The sequence below is a fragment of the Erpetoichthys calabaricus genome, chromosome 1, assembly GCF_900747795.2.
Source record: "Erpetoichthys calabaricus chromosome 1, fErpCal1.3, whole genome shotgun sequence".
Lineage (NCBI taxonomy): Eukaryota > Metazoa > Chordata > Cladistia > Polypteriformes > Polypteridae > Erpetoichthys > Erpetoichthys calabaricus.
In genome coordinates, this window is record NC_041394.2 from 230,909,772 (window position 1) to 230,932,795 (window position 23,024).

At 34.4% G+C, this 23,024-nt stretch overlaps 1 protein-coding gene across 50 annotated transcripts in view; it reads left to right on the plus strand.

Moving 5' to 3' along the window:
* The first annotated feature begins 1,928 nt into the window (after positions 1-1,928).
* Positions 1,929-23,024, plus strand: part of LOC114659757 (mucin-2-like) — a 144,384-nt gene continuing 123,288 nt past the window's right edge. For 29 of the 50 annotated variants that reach the window (XM_051934965.1, XM_051934999.1, XM_051935023.1 and 26 more), the window contains exons 1-9: positions 1,929-2,023; positions 2,891-2,917; positions 9,750-9,770; positions 11,324-11,344; positions 11,630-11,662; positions 13,355-13,586; positions 15,630-15,759; positions 18,937-19,000; positions 19,164-19,264. In XM_051934965.1, coding sequence (XP_051790925.1) covers positions 1,978-2,023; positions 2,891-2,917; positions 9,750-9,770; positions 11,324-11,344; positions 11,630-11,662; positions 13,355-13,586; positions 15,630-15,759; positions 18,937-19,000; positions 19,164-19,264 — 675 coding nt within the window. In that variant the 5' untranslated portion in view covers positions 1,929-1,977. The remainder of the gene's footprint in view (positions 2,024-2,890; positions 2,918-9,749; positions 9,771-11,323; positions 11,345-11,629; positions 11,663-13,354; positions 13,587-15,629; positions 15,760-18,936; positions 19,001-19,163; positions 19,265-23,024) is intronic. The other 21 variants (XM_051935071.1, XM_051935076.1, XM_051935088.1 and 18 more) reach the window with 1 other exon arrangement.

The window sequence follows — 23,024 nt, forward strand, 5'->3', positions numbered from 1 at the left end:
TTTCCTCACATCCCACCTACCTCTATGCCGTAAAAATATTGATCAGTCTTGAGGACTCAAACAGCATTTCTGTAACATATAAAACATTTTATACTCCCTCCCTTTCAAAGGTCCCAGAGTACAGTGGGAAAAGGATCTCTCACTTAACATATCAGAAAAGGAATGGAAAATATCATTGCAGAGAATTCACTCGAGCTCCATATGCATAAAGCATACAATTATTCAACTCAAAATTATATATCGAGCACATCTGTCTCGTTTAAAACTGGCCAAAATGTTTCCAGGGCAAGATCCAACCTGCGAACGTTGCAATCAAGTTCCAGCCTCACTGGGCCACATGTTTTGGGCCTGCACCAAATTAACATCATTCTGGACAAACATTTTAAATTGCCTTTTAGATAGCCTTGGTGTCACAATCCCTCCTAACCCATTAACAGCTGTGTTTGGTGTTCTTCCAGATGGGCTTAAAGTGGAGAAGGACAGACAAACTGTGATTGCCTTCACTACACTATTGGCACGCAGACTTATTTTGCTAAACTGGAAGAATCCTAACTCTCCTCTTTTAAGTCAGTGGGTAACTGATGTTTTATACTATTTGAAATTGGAAAAAATCAAATTCTCACTTAGAGGATCTGTGCAGAAATTTTTCAAAACCTGGCAGGATCTAATCAATAGCATTTTAGAATAAGCTTTTAAATTGAGGAAATTGATTCTCTCTCCTCTTTTTTCTATTCAATTTTTATTTAATTATTTATTTACATATTTTTACTATTATTAAAGTGCTACTCTGTTGACCTAGCTCTCATTTTCATGGGTGGGAGTCAATTTGTTTCAAACCAGTTTTGTTAAACTTGACTTGCATGCATGGAATGTCTTTTGATTTTAATATGATAAAATATAAAAAAAAACACATGCAAATAGGAATTTCACTGTACTCTGTACTTGTGACAAATAAAAACCCTATAAACTATAAAAAAAAAAATTGTTCCTTTAATTCTTTTGAGCAGTAACATTTGTAACATGAGCACAGGGTCGCAACAGTAATCCCTGAGGAGCACCACCACAGCCGCAAATTTTCACAAGCGTCCTTTCTCTCACACTTTGCTTTCTGTGTTTAAGCCAATTGTGCCATCTTCCCCAACTAAACTCATTCTGATTAGTCACTAACACAGCTGCTGTTGTTCATTACTGCAATTTATTTGTAAATTATTGGGCATTGTCAAATATGATTTTGTTTTCCTTCCATTATTTCTGCATTTTCTACTCCCTTTTGGTGACTGTCATTTACCTGATTTGTGTTAGACATCGCATTTCTGTACAAAATTCTGCTGAAACCTGTCAGCCTCCATTTATAGTGTTGTATGCTGTGTGAAACTCTGTAAATTCTTTGTTTTAGGAATTCAAAGGAAACATCACTACAGTGTTTGTCAAATATTCTCTTTAGTAAATGGAGCCTATGAAGTTAATAAAGTTCACTTATAATCCCATATAAGATTTCAAGAGTGTTTTTGTGGTTTGCAGCTCATTAGCAAAAATTTCTGTTTGTAATGTTTGGGGTAGCAGGAGCTAAAATTTCACAATTTCTCTGACATTGAAAGGGTAATTTAAAATGGCATTGCATTGATAAATAATTGCTAAACTCAGAATGGTAAGTATAATACAGATAAAAATCTCCATGGAAATGAAGTATTCAATCAGAATTTGAAGCATCTCAAATCTTTAATTATCTTTAGCCATCCGAATCCTGTCCAAAATGTCTAGCCAATAAATACAAATCTGGGGATTTCCTTATATTTAATCAAATTGACATCTTTAAGGTAAAAAGTCTGCAACTTCCTTTTACATTGTATTGCATACATTATGTCATATACTTCCTCATGCTTTTAACAAGAGGGTTACAGATGATGAGATATATATAAACAACAACTTGGTGCTGCAGTACTTTTGACTCTCCTAGAAGTTGAACCTCATAGCAACATGAGGTATTCACTTGTACTTCTCCTTGGGGTTTTTGTGATCACAGGTAAACAAGTTCAAAAATTCTTAATCATTGTCTTTATATATATATATATATATATATATATATATATATATATATATATATATATATATGTATATGTATATGTGTATATATATGTATGCAAAAGAGCATCTTCCTGGCTCCATCTGACAATTTATTTAAGACTATTTGTTATGAAATGCTGAAGCACTATTCTGCTCTTACTTTGCACTTTAATATAAAGGTACTATCTTTGTACTGAATTATATTAATTTTTTTATGAAATACTGAAGGGAAATATTTTTATTTGTATCATGGTACTTATATACCTCCTAGATGATGGTATTCAGATGCTGCAGTTTATTCTTGATGAGGAAGCGGTGCTAAAGAATTTCCTAATGTCATAATGAGTTTCTTTTTTGTTAAACTGTGTTTTACTATTTGTGCCCAGGAGCAGTTTCTTTATCTTTTAGCTACAGCTCTATCCTTCTCAACCAGTGATTGCAACTTATGCTGAAATAAATTTAGCCACAGAGCTCAAAGAATATTTTGTCAATTGGAGATATCACAACTGCATGTCTCTTCTGTTTTCTTAAGTTTATATTTTATAAATATACTTTAGTGCCTGTCTTCTTGATTATAAAACAATTTAATTGACTTCTTTTCTACTGCAATGGTATGCATTCTCTGATCCTTACATTGATGCCAGAAAATTCAGTATTGGTCAAGCTTAATTAACAAAGAATAAACTGTGCTAATTATTCATTTGGTCAGTAGAAAAATATTCTCATTATCACTTTAGATATTATGTTTTTTCTGTGTTAAAGTTCTTCTTAAATATACTACACTTTATAATACAACATCATATTTTTAAATATTTTTTTACACTAGGAATCAACTCTCAGAGTGGAAATGGCGGTAAGTTGCAAACATATGCTACTTTTTGTGAAACAGCTATTATGATGACTGCCATTTTATTTTAACCAGTGATTATCATAATTTACTTGACTCATAATACCAGCACTAGGTGATCCACACAATACTTGATGTACTTATATAAAAATTAGTCATATTTAATATTTTCTCATTTATCATACAAACATCCATAAAAAGGTTGTGGAAACATAAGTAGAGAGAATTAATATTGTTAAAATTAATATCTCCACCAGTTTCTATATATTTTTCAAAGTATTCCTGTATATGCTATTTGTTTTTTCTTCTTTATTAGATGCAAATGTTACTTCATTCATTTTAATGCAAGAAGGCCACATATAAAAAAAGTCAAAGACCTAAAGCAAATGGGGACATGGCATTACCATATTTTTGATTTTGTCACCAGGTCATGTGTACTGTATACTTTAAAATAATGCAAGGAAGCAGAAAGTAGTAAAAATGTGTCATCTTTTTTTAGACAAGGGAATGACTACGTCTTCAAACTTTTCACTGTAAGCCTTGCTTTGCACTGCCGGATTTACTAATTATTGCCAATTAGCAATTAATTTGGTGGTGTAACATGCAGTCAAAATACGGTGCCAATACAAGCTATCAGTTGCTCCGACACCAAACATTTATCAACTTTACAACTTTTAATGTGTGGAAGTCGCGTGGTCTCTTCTCCTTTAGAGACCAATATACTGGAAATATGTTTGCATCCTTATAACAGTTTACGCGTCAGATATAATCTCCCAGTAGGACTCTACTTTTACTACAGTATGTGCAAGTTAGGAACTATTTTAAGAGTAGCCAGCCCACTTTCCTAATCTCTTTCAATATCCATGGCTGCACCTTCTATTTAGTGATAATGAAGGCATAAGTAATATCTGCACGTTTTACTAACTTTTTTCAAAGGTTGCACCCATAGATGAGGCAGATTAAGAATGAAATTTAGCTACTAACAACATATTCTCCACCAACTTGTGTAAACAATGTGTTTTCCAATTAAAAATGGTACAGTGCAAGTACCTATTTTAAGATTGACCAAAATATACCCTGGACAATTTCTGAATTGTGAATGAAGGTGAGATGTGCCTGCCTTACTAGGACATTTGTTTGGGCACATTTAAATCATTTAAATCCTATTCTGAAAAAAACACTTGTTTGTCAGATAGTTTTGCATTTACTCCAAATGCTGGGATAACACTTTTCTAAGACACAACAACTTTTATTAATGAAGAATCCATTGTGGCATCTTACACTACACACTTTCTTATCATCATATTGTACTCATTTGGGTAAATCCTATGCCAACCTCCCAAACTCAGTGGGAGAAGGATATCTGATTTTACTTATAATCAAGAAAAAAAATCTAAATTTCTATACTAAAATAAACAAGCAGGGTCTCTGTTGATGTCACAACATATTGGAGAAACTACAATATATTTGGGCTTTTTGTTCCCATTGCTCTCCCACTGGCTGTTGAACTTATTTGATTTGAATCTAAATGTGCAGAAGTAGTGTTATTTGATTTCTTGATGAATCCTTGTCTCCCTCATTGTATGATGATTCATAGAATGAATAAAATAAATAAAATGCAACTGTCAAATATAACTCCAACTCAACCTTAAAAATTTGTGTTTGACTGACATGTTTATAAATACACTAATGCTTGTTGAAAGCTTTAAGTAATACAGCACAATGAGACAACTTAAAAGGGCGTGAAGTGATGGTCATGGTGACTGCCATGAATGAATGTTTACATATTTTTAATAATCAAAAGTGACTCTGTTGATCTATTTCAACAGTAAGCAAGCAAAGGAAAGCTTATATATATTTTGATAGATAAACCTTTCAGACATACATACATGACATATATATGTAAACATAGATATCATCAGCCAGTCATTATCAATCAATTACCTACACCCGTAGAAAAGTTCAAAATATAAGTATAATTTCACATTAAACAAATGAAAGACGACAAGCTCAAGAAGAGCTTCAAATCTTCACTGACAACCGGTGGTTTTTGTAGCTTTTGGGTGACACAGTGGATAGTGCTGATGCCTCCCAGCTCCACAGTTCTAAGTTTGACTCCAGGTCCAGGTGGAGTTGGCACTTTCTCCTTGTGGTGGTGTGGGTTCTGTTATGGGTTCTCCAACTTTCCTCTAACTGGAGCCTTTGAATTGTCTCAGTAAATAACAACAACATTTTTTTTATTTTATAGCACATTTTCTTACGAGGAATGTAGCTCAAAGTACTTAACACAATATAAAAGAAGAGTTACAAGGGAAAAAACAGCAAGTTAGAAATAGATTGTTTTATTTAGCTAAATAAATATATAAAAATAATTTATGAAGAATCAATATGCACTTGTATAATTCTAATTTTAAGATAAGTTTTTTTTTTCTTCATTAATTTTAATTACAAGCAAATAACAATTCATACAATCAAACCAAAGTTAACAAAATCACCCAAAAGAAAAAAAGAAAGAGCGGACAGCCAGACAGCAAAGCAAATCTTGGAAGGAACAAGGAAAGAAGATAAGTTTTTAAAGTCTATTATGATAAGTCTGATACTATGTTCAGATGGCAAGGGAGGAAAGAAAAAACAAACAAAAACTTAGATTCTGGAGAAACAAAAGCAAAATCTAAAGGGGTTCAGGGCCAAAAGACCACCCAGTCTCCACTGGGCATTCTACCTAACATAATGGTGCTAAAGTCAGCCTTGTTACTTTTAATCTTCATTTTAGAGAATTCAATGCAGAGAGTCTCATAGACAATTAGAGTATGTACTTTCATTCCATCATCACAAGTGGCTATACTGTATAGTACTGTGATCAGGTGGTGGTACATAAAATGCCACCGCAGAGAGCCTGGAAAAGAAAACAGAAAAAAGTAGGGGTTAATAATGATGGGACATCCATGAAGTATATGATATTGCAATGCACATATAATCTATTAGAAGTAGAAGAGAAAAATCTCTTTTTAATAGGGCGACACTGTGGCGCAGTGGGTAGCGCTGCTCCTGCCTTGCAGTAAGGAGACCTGGGTTCACTTCCCGGGTCCTCCCTGCGTGGAGTGCCTAAAAAATCAGCAGTCACCTGCCTTAATTATTACCGCCCTGTGGCTCTGACCCCAGTAATAATGAAGTGCTTTGAGAGAATCCTCCTAAAGTACATCAAGGATGCCATCCCTGCTGGATTTGACAACCATCAGTTCACCTACAGGAAAAACCGTCTCAATAGTACTTCACACCAAGGTTATTATAGTTTTGCCTTTTTATATTAGTTTTTATTTCTATATTTTCTCTGACCTTACTTGGAAATTCAGTTTAGTTTTAGTTTTCCTTCATCGTGTATTTTTAGTTTTAGTTTAGTTTTTATTTCACAAAGACATTTCTATTTTATTTTTATATATATATTAGTTTCAGTTTTAGTTTTAGTAATTATGGCATGGAGCGCCTACGGAGTTAGTTTTGTGTCACAATCAGACAGAACTGTACACTGTACAACTGTAACAGATTTGGATATGAGTTTAATGTTAGTGGAAGCTTACTACACTGCCTGGTTTACTATCTGGTTTTGTTTTTGTCTGATAAAAACAAGCATAATCAAAACTAGACACTGAATATGAACAATTTTACACAATTTTATAATTTTAAAAATATTTTCTCATGAAAATCACAGGGGCTTAGGAAGAACAGGGCTCTTAGACTTGAATGAGTCTTGAATCTTAGACTTAGACTCTTAGACTTGAATTAGTGTGGCGTCCTTCAACATCTGCAATAAGATGCTGCAGATGTTCTATCAGACAGTTGTGGCGAGCGCCCTCTTCTACGCAGTGGTGTGCTGGGGAGGCAGCATTAAGAGGAAAGACGCCTCACGTCTGGACAAACTGGTGAGGAAGGCAGGCTCTATTGTTAGCATGGAGCTGGACAGTTTAACATCTGTGGCAAAGCGACGGGCGCTCAGCAGGCTCCTATCAATTATGGAGAATCCACTGCATCCAATTAATAGTAAAATCTCCAGACAGAAGAGCAGCTTCAGCGACAGACTGCTGTCACTGTCCTGCTCCACTGACAGATTGAGGAGATCGTTCCTCCCCCAAACTATACGACTCTTTAATTCCATCCGGGGGGGTAAACGTTAACATTTAACATTATACATAGTTATTGTCTGTTTTTCACCTGCATTATTGTCATTCTTTAATCTAATATTATTTATTGTATCAATATGCTGCTGCTGAAGAATGTAAATTTCCCATTGGGATTAATAAAGTATCTATCTATCTATCTATCTATCTATCTATCTATCTATCTATCTATCTATCTATCTATCTATCTATCTATCTATCTATCTATCTATCTATCTATCTATCTAGCTGTATTGAGGGAAACAAAGAACAACAAGCATGTAGTGTCAAGGTTAGGGGCAGTGAGTCTTGAATAGACCACTATAAAGGACAGAAAACCCTTAATGAGCAGAGCAAGAGCAGGTAATAGGAGTACGGACAGGCATAAAACAAGAGAGACAGCGTCTGAAATTAAGAACAACATACAGTATACATTATCTAAACCTGTTTACCCAGAGTAGGATTGCAGGAAATCTGGAGTCTACAGCAGCAGGTTTGGATGCAAGGCAGGAAAAATCCCTGGTGTGCAATATGTATGATAAGGCTGATGTTAAGAACAAAAAGAATTGTTTATTATTTCAACTATCTATTTTGAGAGAGAGAGAAAAACATTGACAAAAGGGAGACAAATATTTTAAAATATAATTCTGCTAATGGATTACTTTCACAATATCAGGTATTTTGAGTTGTGAATATGAACTAAAAAAGATAGATTAATAAATATGGAACAAATACAAAAACCCATCAGTATGTTTAGTTTTTCATCATTCGTCAGACTCTCTACCTTTGTTTGTATCGCTTCGTTGTTAAACAATGTTTTTAAAGCAAAAGTGATTGGTCAGCAACAATATGCTGATCTTGTATGATGACCTAGTCAGTCTCTCGATCAGTGCCGTTTTATTGTCAAAAACCGGGAGTGGCCTCCCCTCGACTTTCTTGTATACTCAGATATGGGGATGGATATTTGAGGAGTAAATCACAAGACAATGATTATATTTTTATATTATGTACATTAAGGAACCATCAACAAACAATTCCAATTAATAATATATTGAACAATTATTATAAAAGTAAAGTTGAATAAATCGGACTCTGCAGCTGTAAAAAAAAAAAAAAAATCGAGTACGTGTTCAGTTAAAGTACCAGTTCTGGGTGATGGATTTGGCCCAAAAGTTAATACAGATCTACAATTGTGGTGTAACAGCCACATGCCGAATTTTATCCATCTATCTAGTTGCATTTTTGAGTTATCACGTTTATACACACACACTCACACAATTACAAAACACAATATTGTTGGACACTTGTTAGTCTATAATGTCAAGATTCATCAAAATATCGAGGTAGAATTTTTTCATGATTACTATACTTTCTATATATTTCGTATATGAGAAAGTAAAAACGATTTCTACTGTGCGAAGTGGCAGGTGAATTGCTGTCAACAAAAAGCAGTCACCTGGGAAATACACTGAAACGTTACTCACTCATGATTTTTCTGTCCATATGGTAAACGTTTTGTTGACCAGCATATTCTGATTTCAGCCATTTGAAGTACATCTTGATATACAACAAGCACAAAGAAAGGCAGCACGCAAATCGCTTTCTATTTCACACGCTTTACGCACCCGCACTCAGCTTGCTCTGTCACCGCAAATGATGTGTGAACAGCCGCCCTCCTTCACCAGCCGCTGTACACATACGAGAAATGTTCCAACTCACAGAAGGCAGCTAACTGCTGACTGATAAACTTACACCAGAATTAAATGTGACTTCACAGAAATGTATGTTCTGTCATTCAGGTTATGTGAAAGTAACAGTCAATGAAAATTATTAGGAAATTTGCAAAATATATATTTAAATATTTTGTTAATGTGAAGTCAAACTGTAGGTTACAATGTACTTATTAATTACAGTCAATTTCTTCACTGGATTTTCAAATAATAAACGATTAGTATATCATATGACATGTGTCAGTACTACTAGTACATCATTATTAACATAAAATAACATCCTTCAATCCACTTACTCCAATTCAGGGTTTGTGGGGCTGGAGCCTGTTATTCAAGCAGGAACACTGAATGCTCCTGTAAAGACAGCCATATTTACAGTGGAGAAGAACTACAAAAACAAATAGTTACATCCCTGGATTAAAGAGCATGTCTGCAATGCCAGCATAGTAAACAACTGATTGGTTGTACCAGGACACCAGAGAATAAGATGCATCTGTATTCTGTGTTTATGTCCCGATGTTTATGTTAAGGTCTGCTTTCCTAGCCTGAGTGGTGTTTGTTTGACATCAAAACATTACCTGTATATACTGTATTTGCCTGTAAAAAAAAATCAGGAATATTCAACACAGTTGATTTAACTTTGATCTGAATTCTATGATACCAGAATGTTGCCTCATTCACCATTAAATCATCTTCTACCATTTACAATGGTGTTAATAAAGAATGATTTATTTTCCATATATAAGATTTTACTATACATACAGATATATTTTTATTTTTTCTTATGCTTTTTTTTAATTTAAATTTATTACATTATTGAATAGCCATGTTTAAATGATTAGATAACTATAAAGCATATGTCCATATTGCATTATCAAAGATATTTTAGAAACTGAAAACTTTATCATGTAAACATGAAGATAACTTTACTGGTTGTGATTTTTTTTCTTTTAGAAGAATCTGATGGAGGCAGTGGTAAGTTTCTGACAATTATGTAGTTTGCCATTTCAGTTTTAAAATGAGTGTCATACAATGTGTTTAGAATGACTATTTTGTATAAATAAGGGAATGCATAAGTTGAATCAGTTAATCAGGAGATAACTAAGGGTTTCCGATGTACAAAGACATGTGTACTCTCGCACAAATGAAGTACAATACTAGCTGACAGAGCCAAAGGAAAGTTCTACAGCTCTGCAAGAATCGTCACTTGAATTCCACCATCCAGGAGGTAATTCAGAGCCAAATACAGAATGACCTGCAAAGGATGCAGTGCCGTGACCCTCTTATAATGTGTTTTATAGTTCTCATACTTTCTTCATATACAAATGAGCCTAACTTTCAAAAGCATTTCCACATGTGCTATACTGTACATAGATGCTCAGTAAAAAGCATCTCATTCAGTACCCATCTTAATGGGATTATATATCAAACAAGTTAACTTCTCTATCTTATTCTTAGATTATATTTTAGCGTAATGCCTTACTGACATAGAGATACATTAGCTATTAAGCTTATCCTCTGAAATAAAAATGGATAACATAAAATGTTATACACTGTTTAATATGAAGTGATCACATATCAGGAGTAAATAGGGAAAAATAAAACACTGCCACAGATAAAATAATTTTCACTTATGAGGGTTTATAATGTTAATATAAAATATATCTCAGCATATTATAGGCACTTTAATCTTAATTAAAATTTAAAAACTAGAATGTAATTCTGAGTAAAATACTTTATTTCATTTAGTAACACATTTCAAAAAGATGATCAATTAATTTAAACTACTACTGCTACCACCATTCAAAGACGAACTGAACACATGTCACTGATGAACACAACGCATTTTATCTTATGCCCCAAAAGATTTGTAGCACCACTACTTTCTCAGATGTCTGGAGGCAGCTCACATTTCTTCATTTGTGGTCAGAAACTTCAGTAGGCGCACATTTGAGTCTATCTTCACTGGATGCATCACATCATAGAAAGGCACCTGTTTGACTCAGGAACATGACGCACTGTAGAGGATGGTGAAGGCAGCACAGAACACTACAAGCACTCAACTGCCTTCAGTTCAAGACATACACAACATTTGATGACTTACAAACAGGATTATTAAAGACCTCACCCTTCCTGCATAGCTGCTGTTCTCGCTCTTTCTGGCAAAGGGCACAATACCAATGGCTCTCATACCAACAGTCAGAGACAGTTTCTACCCACAAGTGATCAGGTTACTGATGATATATATACATATAATCATATATATGTACAGTAGGTGCCATTCAGGAGAAGAAGACTAGTTCATAAATATATAAAGTGGTTCATATATATGTTTTGAAGTTGCATTATTGTTAAACATTTTGAGAAGTAAGAATTTCATTGTCCTATGTAGACATGGCTGTAAACTTGAGCTTTAATATACAATTAAAATTATAAAAAAATAATAGGTGATTTGACTAGTTTTAGGTTGTACATTTTGTACTTTTCTCTGTAATGTAATATATATACTTGAACTTTGTTTATCATAGGTGAATTTTCCAGTACAAACTGTAAGTACAGCAGTATATTTTTCTTTATTATTTTACTGTAACCTCATAAGATAATCTCCTACTTATTTTGTTCAATAATTATTAAATATATAACATCTGTTTTTGAAGCTTTTTTAATTGAATAATTATTAGTTGCATTAAATAATAATGTATAGAATTTTATGACTGTTTAAACAAGTGCCTTTAACTGTCTTCTGCTTTTACAGTATGTCTACAGCATCTTTGAATACCCATAGGTCTATGCTGTCATGTTCACTGATTAACATTACAATCTTTATTTTTCAGCTACTGGCAGTACCTCACAAGCTGTTGACTTTGGTAAGGTTTAAGGAAATCTTTATTTACATGCACCAGATGGGTTTGTTTGTTTGTCTACTAATCTCTTCATTTTAAGATGCTAAATTTAATGTATGGGTGACTCAGTGGGTTTTGCTGCAGACTGATAAATCCAAAAGAGAATATGAAGTGGTGGCAATGTAATCAGAGTAGACATGTGGTCAGGTATTTCTGGCAGCACTACACCAGCGACCAACAGTACCAAATAGACAGGAGAAAAAAGTTACATTACTCTCAAAATATACTAATAATGCTAGACTAGTCGCTAAAAGACCTTTATACTGTATAATAAAATAGTGCCTCTTATTAGTTACATCAACTTATAAGTAATGTTATTAAACAGAAGAAACACAAAGGATAGAAGATAATAAGAAGGTAAATAAAGTCCTTAACAGACATAAAAGCCAGTATTACATTCAAGGGTTGGTAACCTCTCACGTCCATATCCAAAAACACCAAAAAATATTTGATCTCATCACTTTTTCTTTGTCCTGCAGCATTAACTTCCCATCAGTGAACCTTCACTAAAGTTACAGAGCCTTTTGACCCTAGACTAAATTAGAGCTAGCAAGGTGGGGCGAACTTTATACCAGAATGAGGTCAATTCTGCAGCAACCATTCTCAGATTGCCTTGGTGTTATCAGCCTCTTTGATCAGTGAAGTCCCTTAATGGTTCCAGGTCTTGCTTATTGTTCAGAGATCCAGAGAACTAAGTCTCATTGGATTTATATCCCACCATCTAGTGGCTGAGATAAATTCTAATAATGTCCTGCTAACCCTCCTTAATACATTTTAAAACTGATGCACCTAGAGATTATATGTACAAGAGGTACCACTGTCTGGCATTCTCAGTTTGCCTGCATAGGCTGTACTCTGTACACATGACAATAAATTTGAATTTCAACTTGATTTTTACAGGACTTCTTTAATTGCCATTGTGGCTTGCAATTGCATACAAAAACCTATTGCAAATTGGGCTGCCTATAAAAATAGCCTCTCTATTACATAGAAGATAAAGAAGGGATGACTACACAGATCAATGTGAAATTGTTGGTGCACTCGCCATTTTCTCTGTTTAAGTAAATTGGGCTGCAGTTTCTCTCTTTAACTCAAGTCTCCTCACACCATCCCATTTTATCACCATTTTAGATGTATGAAACGCTGGCATGGTGCCATAATTTAAACCTTATCAGGTGTTTTCTTTGGAGTAATGGGTGAGGTTTTTGTACCCCTCCACTAGCACTGCAGTCCTGACTTTTGATCCGTGTTTAAAGTGCTGGGCACCCTGATTTGGCCACTCCACCATAACAAATATAATCCCAGCATTTCCATGTTTTAATTTTCAGCTACATTCTCATGACTTGAAAGAATTCAGATAATGTTCTGCCAGTCCTACCCTGCTAATTCAATTAATATGAGGCCCCTGTAGTTATACTATTATATATCATATATTACTAATATATGATATTCTAATCTGTCATCATTGTATGTTGCTGTCTCTTTGTAGAATATTATCAGTACCTCTCCACCACAGATTCTCCAGCTTTAAGTTAGGAAATAAAGAAGCAAAAATGTACCAATGAAGTAAACACACTGAAAAATAGAAAAACAACAAAAACATCCCTCTAAATTTAAAGTCACTTTGCTCATATAATGTTTTTGCTCTGATCTTAGATGAATGCAGTGCCTTTGGAACTGGCTCCTACCAAACCTTTCAAGGAACTCTCTATTACCTGTCGTCAACTTGCTACTTAACGCTGAGCCGTTTTCAATCGCCAGAATCCAATTCTGAATTTAACATCAATATTCAGCGAGATCAGAATGGCCACTTCATCAAAATAATGATTACCGTGGACAAGGTTGACACAGAAATTGAAAATGGTACAATATCAGTTGATGGACAAAGGTAAATCTTGAATTTTATTTCTGGGCAACTCATAAGAAGGCATGTTAAAAAATAGCATTATTTAAGAGGAAGAAAGAACTAGTTACATTAAAGCACTACTTAATATAATATGGAGGAACTTCTGATGTGGAATGCTATCATTTTAATATTAGCGAAAAATTGTATGATTTATTAATATTACCCGTATCTTAAAAACAGTCAACCACTTTAGGCTCCTGTTGCTAAGGCAATGCTGATAGGAGAAATGGAGTTTTATCATTTACTAGCATGAGTACCCAGAACAAGTATATGAATAAGTGGAGTTTTGGTCAATAAATAAATTGCTCAGAGGGAAAACAATTTGTACAATCAAAACTTCACTGACTAAACCAACTGTGGGGGTCAACTTTGCCTCCCTGTGCGAATTCCCACAAATGCCTTATTGGGGCACTTCTCCGATAAAGTGCATGTGTGATTACTAAATAAAATTCCCTAGGGGAAAACGTTCAGAACAAAACATGGTCTGTGATTGTCCCCTGCGTAAATGAGGAATCTGTACAGCATTTGGCAGAGTTGGGTTCAAAACACATAAACACACATTCAGCTGTCTGGATTCGATTACTAAAGGAAAGTACATGCCGTGAAAACATAAGCTGTAATTTTACCATCTTAGTACCAAAATACATGGTATTTGGTACATGTTGCATTTTTATTTATTTTTTGCATTAAGTTGTGTAATACCAGTTCAGAGATGTGGCTACCTCTTAAAATGTTTTTATCCTTCAGGAATTTTTACATTTCTATTAACATGTCTTATTATGTTGTTTTTATATTTGCAAAGAAGAATAGTCAGACCTTTTCGAAGACATATAATTAATATCACCTTAAAGGAATACTACACCTGAAAATATTTGTTATATGTTACTTACCCCATTGTTTGTACGGATGGGTGAGAAAAAAATTATGTAATTGTATCCTGCAGAATGGAGATAAAAAAAAAGTTTCTGATGCAATATAAGTTAATGGTGAGCAATGCTGGACAACAACAAACAATATCAAAACATCCATGTCGTATAATCTCAATGTGAAGTCATCCAGTCATATGCTCACAACATTCCAAACATATGTATTTTTAATAAGATATTGTTAAATAAGTAATTTCTGGAAAACACTTTCATGAACGAAAACGGAACGTGCCCAGCTACAAATGAGCATTTGAAGTGAAGATAATGAAGTCCAATTTTTCCAAAATTTATAATGCATATTTACTTATTATTAGGCAGACCTCCTAAACACCTAACAGCATATGTCACTTATTGCATTTTTGCATTTTTATATGGGTGTAGAGATTTATTTTTTTTCCAGATAATTACATTACCTTTTATCATTACAAAGCATTGATGAGTTTATATTTATTTAATCCTCTTTAATAAAATCCCTGTGTGCGTCCAGGTGTCCGTGTGTGTGTGTCTTTTAGTGAAGTGCGCATGCGCGAGGCACGGTGCTATGCGCGATATTACTGTCAGAGAAAGTTACAAGCGTTTTACGGAAATACAAACCAGTATTACTTCGAGAGGAAATTAAAGGTACACAATACAGTGACTCATATTACAGCCACATACAAGTCAGTATTACTGTTACAGGAGATTAAAGGCACGCCTGTATTACCGCCAGAGAAAATCAAAGGTATATTACGGACGTTCAAGCCAGCTGACGTATAAGACAGTATTACTGTCACAGAAAATTAAAGACACACAATACACGGCGGCAGCCCACGAAGAACGGTCAGCTCAGCAAGTAAACATCAACAAAAGAAAGGCTGAAAGAAAGAAAAATACGACCAACAAAAAGAATGAGGTCAAAGTCCCTTGCCATTTAATATAGACTGTTCCTACTAATGTTTATGCACTACTGTTCTAGCGCCCGTTATTGTAACGGGCTAAATGACTAGTATGCTATATTTTGCTTGCTGTCTTTATACAACAAACAACTTTTTATTGTGATTATCTATTTTGCATCATTTTACAATACATCTTTTAATATACAGTATATTTTATTTTGCAGCATTTCTCTTCCTTATGATCAAAAGACCATCCATATTCATAAGTATGGTATTTTCACCAGACTGCAAAGTAGGAGAGGATTTCTCTCAGTGTTTTGGGAAACTCAAGGAAGCATAACAGATAAAGTCTGGGTAAGCCGCCATTAAGCTCTTTGTCATAAGTTACCCAACCCAAAATGTGGATCTAAATTCAAAGACCAAAGCAATAACCCAGTAAGCAAAATGAGAAAGGGCAAAATAGGGAAGCCTGTTTTGATTGGCAAGAGAAGAACAACATCTAGATGTGTGTTTGGGCAGTTCATTCAAAAATAGATGTGACATCGGAGTGTCTGTGTTGGCTTGCGGGGCACACTTAAGAGAGAAGTACAGTGGGAAGCATAGAAGGTTTACCATGTTAACAGTCATTGAGCAATCATACGTGCCTGGCCATTTGTACAAAAGCCAGATGACTCTAGCTGAATAGCTGCAATAAAGAGATGTAGTATGATATCTTCTGCATTTTTATGGTGATGCCTAGTCCTAGATTAATTTTCTTCCATATTCCAATTACATTTTTTTTGCTTCTATTCAAAGTGACTTTAAAAAGAGGCCAGCATTTACCCAGAAGTGACTCCAAGATCGAAGGGAACAGTCTAAAGTTGCTCAATGATCTTGGTAGAAAGTCCAAAATATTGACTAAAAGAATGATTTTTTGGTGTTTAAATAAAAAATCTGTCACTCCTGGTCTGGAAGTGTGCAATGTAGACTTTGTTTTGTAAAGAGTTCACAGTTTTGTTGGCTCCCTTGCTGACCTCTTTCCTTGGGGCAAATGTATGAGAGAAAATAAAGTAAAAGTAACAGATAGTTTGAGATAGTAATAGTTTGGCTGCAAACATTTGTCCCAACCACTTTCACAATTAATGAGTTATTTTTACTTTTAATTCCTTTTATTGTCTAATTTACATAAAATCAAACAGGTTTGGTTAGGGGTCCAATTAAAAGAAGGCATTGGTTGGACCAAAAGCATTCCGCCAAAGCGGACCCAGAACTGAACTTGAAAGCCACTCATTTAGAGAATTACGATTTTTACTTGGTTATGACACATGATAAATATGCTAAACAATTTTACTTTTAAACTTTTATCAAAAACTACATTGTTTGGGTATTTATAATGTTATTGTCTCATTAAGCTCATCACTGAGTCCAAACTTTTACATGTTTAAGAAGATTACCATGACCGGAGATGTTGAATTTTGTAGCTTATAATCAACACAGCTAGTGTTACTGCCTCACAGCTTTAAACATCCAAGTTCAAATCGAAATATTCTGTTGCATGTATATAGAACAGTAAAATTCTCATTTGCATGCCTTTGCTAATCATGGCATTGGTGGGTGGTGACATGTTGAATGTTGGTTAGATAGATAGATAGATAGATAGATAGATAGATAGATACTTTATTAATCTATCTATCTAACCAACATTCAACATGTCACCACCCACCAATGCCATGACTAGCAAGTATTATATTCAAATCAGATTGTGGAGCTTGCATAGTCTCCCATTTTCTATATGTCTATCCTCAAGATACTTTGTTTTTCTGTCTAACCCCCTAATAGAATGACTGTGTGAGTTTGAATTGTCTGAGTTGTATTTTGTACTAAGTGCTACTGGGACATCCATTGCTCCCTTATGTTTTTGAAATGACGAAGCAGGATGGATGAATAATTTTAAATACAATTAAATAACTGCTTGCTAAGGGTTTCAGTTTTCAGTTTTAATATATTTTTATCATGTATATTGAAGAGTCCAGGATGCAATGCAATTGGACATTATGCAATATACCGTGTATAAAACTGTACAATTGTGTATAAAAATATAATTCTCAAACCCTGCTAATCCAGTTCAGGATCTTAGAGGGCACATCCTATCCTTACAACACCTGAATGGGGTGCCAGTCCATGACAGGGCAGTTCATGCACATACCCACAGTCACACTAGACCGGTCTGGAATCTGCAGTTAACTTAAAACTATACATCTTTGGAGATTTGGAAGGAAAACCAATGCACCCAGAGAAAAACCCATAACAGAGAGACAACACATAAACTCCACTCAGACAACAGTGGCCATGAGATTTGAACCGAAGGTGCTAGATCTGTGAGGTCACCACAGGCAAATACTACCTATTGTGTTACCATGCTGTCATCTTTTATATATATATATATATATATATATATATATATATATATATATATATATATATATATATATATATATATATACACATACAGTATATATATCTTATATATAAACGTCTAAGAGTGGAAGTGTGTGTGTCTGTCTGTTCAGCCCGGAAGTGCGAGGCTACAGCATGAAGTTTAAAGAAAGCGACTCCGTCGCCAAAATGAAAGCACAGAGAAAAGAGAAATTTGCTTAGCCACTAATACACAACCGATGCAATTGATTGATTGAAGTGCCAAAATCCATGGTTTCTAGGAGAGCCCAGGCTTTTTACAGCATGGTGTACACAGGTAGCATATATATATATATATATATATATATATATATATATATATATATATATATATATATATATATATATATATATATATATGAAGATGGCTGAAAATAGGTCCATCATTTGTAGCCAGTCCAAGGCTGACCTAGTGCCACCAAAACACAGGCAAGTAAAAGAACAGAACTAAGACTTAGTAGTTGCCAATAAATTAATATAGTTAATTAAAAAGCAATATCAATAACTTCTATCAGCTCTGCCAGGAGTATGCTATGCTAAAATAATTGGTCTTCAGAAAAATGAGCTATTTAAAAGTTTATACATTAATTTTTATATATTTTGGTAGTGACAATATATTCATTATCGCTTAAAAAATGTTCTTATTAAAATCTGTTTGCATGTTCTCTCCATGTCAGAATGAAGTTTTTGTCAAGAGGTTCTCATACATTTCAGGAACATCCAGCTTAGGCTAAATGACAGCTCTAAGTAGAAAAGTGAATGTGGATGTGTCCTGCTATGGACCGGCTATTTCTCAAGGGTTGGTTCCAGCTTTGTACTCAAAACTGTTGAAATAGACATTAAACAAGTTTGATAATGGATGGATTATCTAAAGCTTCATGTTTCAGAGTGATTAAGTATACAATTATAAACAATAGTTGCTCTATCATAATGCAAAATTTTATTCATTATACAATAGTACCTAGCAATGGGATTTATTTGAATGAAATTCCTGTATGGAATAATGAAGTACACAAGCATGAAATGCATAGTGCAAAAGAGAAGTGTTTACTCATCTTGTTTCATATTTTTATTTAGGTGCAGCTTCGTAAGGATTATCGTGGCAAAACAACAGGATTGTGTGGAAATTACAATGAAGATGGTAAATATATTTTTACACTTTGTTAGTCATTTATACTCTATAATCATAGTAGGCACTCAGACCATGGAAAGGAAATGTTTGAATTCATCAGAATTGCAGCATTCATTTCAGACTGTGTATTTAGAAACAAAGCATTCTTGTTTTGTTACATTTTTTCTTGTAGATCATAATGTTGCAGAATTACTTCAGCAGAGTAAACTTCCCAGTGAAAGCTACTGTGTTACTTCAAACGAACCTGAACCATCCAGCTGTCAAACTGAAATGGTGAGATTAAACTAGTAAACATGCTCTAATTGTATGAATAATTTTTCTTTTTGGTCTTTTGCCTGCCGTAATGAATAGACTTTGATATGTGTGTTACTTTGTGAGGAAATATGGATGAACAAACAATTTAGGATCACTTGCAAGACAAGTAGCTCAACAACAACATTTATTTATATAGCACATTTTCATACAAAACATGCAGCTCACAGTGCTTTACAGGATGAAAAAAGAAAAATATAAAAATAAAATTAGGCAATACTAAGAATAAAGTAAGGTCCAATAGGCAGGGAGGACAGAAAAAACAAACAAAAAAAAACAGAGGGCTGGAGAATTGAAAAAACAAAATCTGCAGGGGTTCCGAGGCCACAAGACCGCCCAGCCCCAACTGGGCTACCTAACTACCTAACATAAATAACCTCAATCAGTCCTCATGGTTTACAGGCTTCACATGAAAGAATTAGATGATGACAGTCATGTGGACATCCTGCCTTCAATCCATCAATGTAGGGACTGCACCGTGCTTTGATGGGATGGTGGTGGAGCAAATTGCCACCGCAAAAAACATGAAAAAGAAGAGCAGAGAAAGTTGGGGTTAGTACAGATTTCGGAACCATTAAAAAAAATGAAAATTAAATGCATATACAGAATAAACCAAAATGAAGCTATGAGAAAGCCATGTTAAAATAACGAGTATTTAGCAGTTTTTTTAAAGTGCTGCACTGTATTAGCCTGGTGAATTTCTATCGGTAAACTATTCCAGATTTTAGGTGCCACTTAAAGCAGACACTCATTTGAAGACCTAAGGTTACGATTTGGAATGTAAGGTGAAAGGCATTCCGAGATATAGGATGGAGCGAGATTATTTAAGGCTTTGTAAACCATAAGCAGTATTTTAAAGTCAATTCTAGATGGCAAAGATATCCAGTGTAGTGACATCAAAACTGGGGTGATGTGTTCGGAGTTTCTTTTCCTAGTTAAGATTCTAGCAGCTGCATTCTGCACTAGTTGCTATCGGCTGATGTCTTTTTTTGGTAGTCCTGAGAGGAGTGCGTTACAGTAATATAGTCGTCTAAAAACAAAAGTGTGAACTAATTTTTCAGCATCTTGAAAATTTATAAGGGATCTAACTTTAGTGAAAAAATTCTGATTTAGTAATCTGATTAATATGTGATTTAAAATTTAGGTCAGAGTCAATAATTACCCCTAAATTCTTTACAACTGTCTTAACTTTCAAGCCTAATGGATCAAGTTTATTTGTAATCCCCTCACTATATCCATTTTTGCCAATCACTAAGAATTCTGTTTTCTCCTTATTTAGTTTGAGAAAATTACTACTCATCCATTCAGAAACACAAGTAAGACATTGTGTCAATGAATCACCAGAGTCGGGGTCATCAGGTGCTATTGATAAGTACAGTTGCATGTCATCAGCATGGCTGTGGTAGCTCACGCTTTGCCATGAGATAATCTGACCTAATGGAAGCATGTAGATAGAGCAGTGGACCCAAGACAGATCCTTGTGGAACACCATATAGAATATCAGGTGTCTTCGAAATAAAATTACCATAACTAACAAATTTCTACCTGTTAAGTAAGACTGAAACCAATTTAAGACATTGCCAGAGAGGCCCACCCACTGACTAAGGTGATTTCTAAGAATATTGTGATCAATGGTATCAAATGCGGCACTCAGATCTAAGAGGATGAGAACAGATAAACGGCCTCTGTCTACATTTACTCACAAGTCGTTTACTACTTTAACTAGCGCAGTTTCTGTATTATGACTTGTTCTAAAACCTGACTGAAACGTGTCAAGAACAGAATGTTTATTCAGGTGATCATTTAGCTGCATAATGACTGCCTTTTCTAGGATTTTACTTAAGAAAGGCAGGTTAGAAATAGGTCTTAAATTTTCAGAAGCAGAGGAGTCAAGATTATTTTTCTTGAGCAGGGGTTTAACAATAGCAGTCTTAAGGCAGTCTGGAAAACCCCCCGTGTCTAATGATGTGTTTACTATGTCAAGAACACTCTCAGTTAGCACATCAGATACTTTTCTGAAAAAACTTTTTGGTATTGGATCAAGGACGCAGGTGGAGGGTCTCAGTTGAGAAATTATTTTATATAAATCAGGCAAATCTATCCTGGTAAAAGAATTTAATTTGTTTATTATGGAGTACCGGGGTTTAAAAGGATATTGGGGAGATGTAATATATTATTTCTAATATCATTAATTTTGTGATTAAAAAATATAGTAAAAGCCTCACACATTTCACTGGAAGTTTTTTGGAGGCATTCCATTGAGTGACCTGAGTTTAGTAGATGATCAATTGTAGAAGATAAAACTCTTGGATTACTAGCATTGTTGTTTATAATTTTAGAGAAATAGCACTGCCTCTTGAGACAAACTATGTTGTTGTATTCTATTATTTTACAGTAGCCTTCAATATCTCATAGTGGATAATCAGTTTAGTTTTCCTCCATTTTTGCTCAGCTCTCCAGCATATTTTCTTTAGATCAGACACTCTTTGGCTCTACCATGGTGTAACAGCGCTGGAGGATTTTTTAACTGTCTTTTCATGAGCGACTATGTCAGCTCTCACTTTAGTAGTTAAATTTTCCACCTTACTATTTACATTATTCTTACTATTGTAGTAAGCACTACAAATGAACTGGTTGCTTAAAATGTTTGTAAACTTTGAAGCTGCAGATGAATCAAGGAAGCGTTTTATAACAATACGCTTCTCATTAATTTTTTCTATCATTATTTCTATATTAAATAGTAAGAGAAAATGGTCTGATAGACCAATACCAACGATCTGCCTCACATCAACTTTGAATCCTTTAGTAATCACTAAACCAAACATGTGTCCTGCTTTGTGTGTTGGCTGATTAATGTGCTGGCTCAAGTCAAAAGAGTGAAGGTGGTTAATGAATTATTTTGCTTTCAAGTCACATTGATTATAGATATGAAAATTAAAGTCACCAACTATTAGGAACGTGTCATAGTTCGTAATTATAATTGACACTAAGTCTGAGAATTCCTCAAATAAAGACATATTGTATTTAGGAGGTCTATACATGGATAATACTAGAAACTGAGAAACTCCTTGAATAACAATGGCAAGATATTCAAAGGACTTGAATGTACCAAAACCAACATCTTTACACTTTAACTGGCTCGAGTAAATATTTGCTAAACTGCCGCCTTTCTTACCTTGGCAATCCGCATTAGTAAAGCTGTAATTTGGAGGTGCAGATTTGATTAAAACAGCGGCACCATCACAGCTAAGCCACATTTCACTTAATACAATAAATGAAAAATGTATTGTTCGTTAATGCTCTAACATTTAATAAGGCTATATTTAAGGTCTTGGAAGACCACTGAATTATAGGAGCATTATGGGTGTTTGAGATGGTAATTAAATTATTCGTATTTGCACCGCTTTGTCCATATTTTTTATTTAATCTATAGTCTGTTGTTATAGTTTTATTAAAGTGCTCATCTAGAGGTGAAATGGCAATTAAATTATTTGCATTTATGCCGCACTCTCTAGATTTTTTACATGAATTGAGGTTAGTTATTAGAGTATTGATGCAGTGTACTTTTGAGGAAGATTTCGTTACAGAATTATCATGTCCTAGCAAGAAATTATAAAAGGAATTAGGATTAAAAGTACATAGTCAGTAGAGACAAATTACCGTAAAGATGTTTTCAGAGAGGACCTGGGCGCCAAATCTATTAGGGTGCAGACCATCCTGC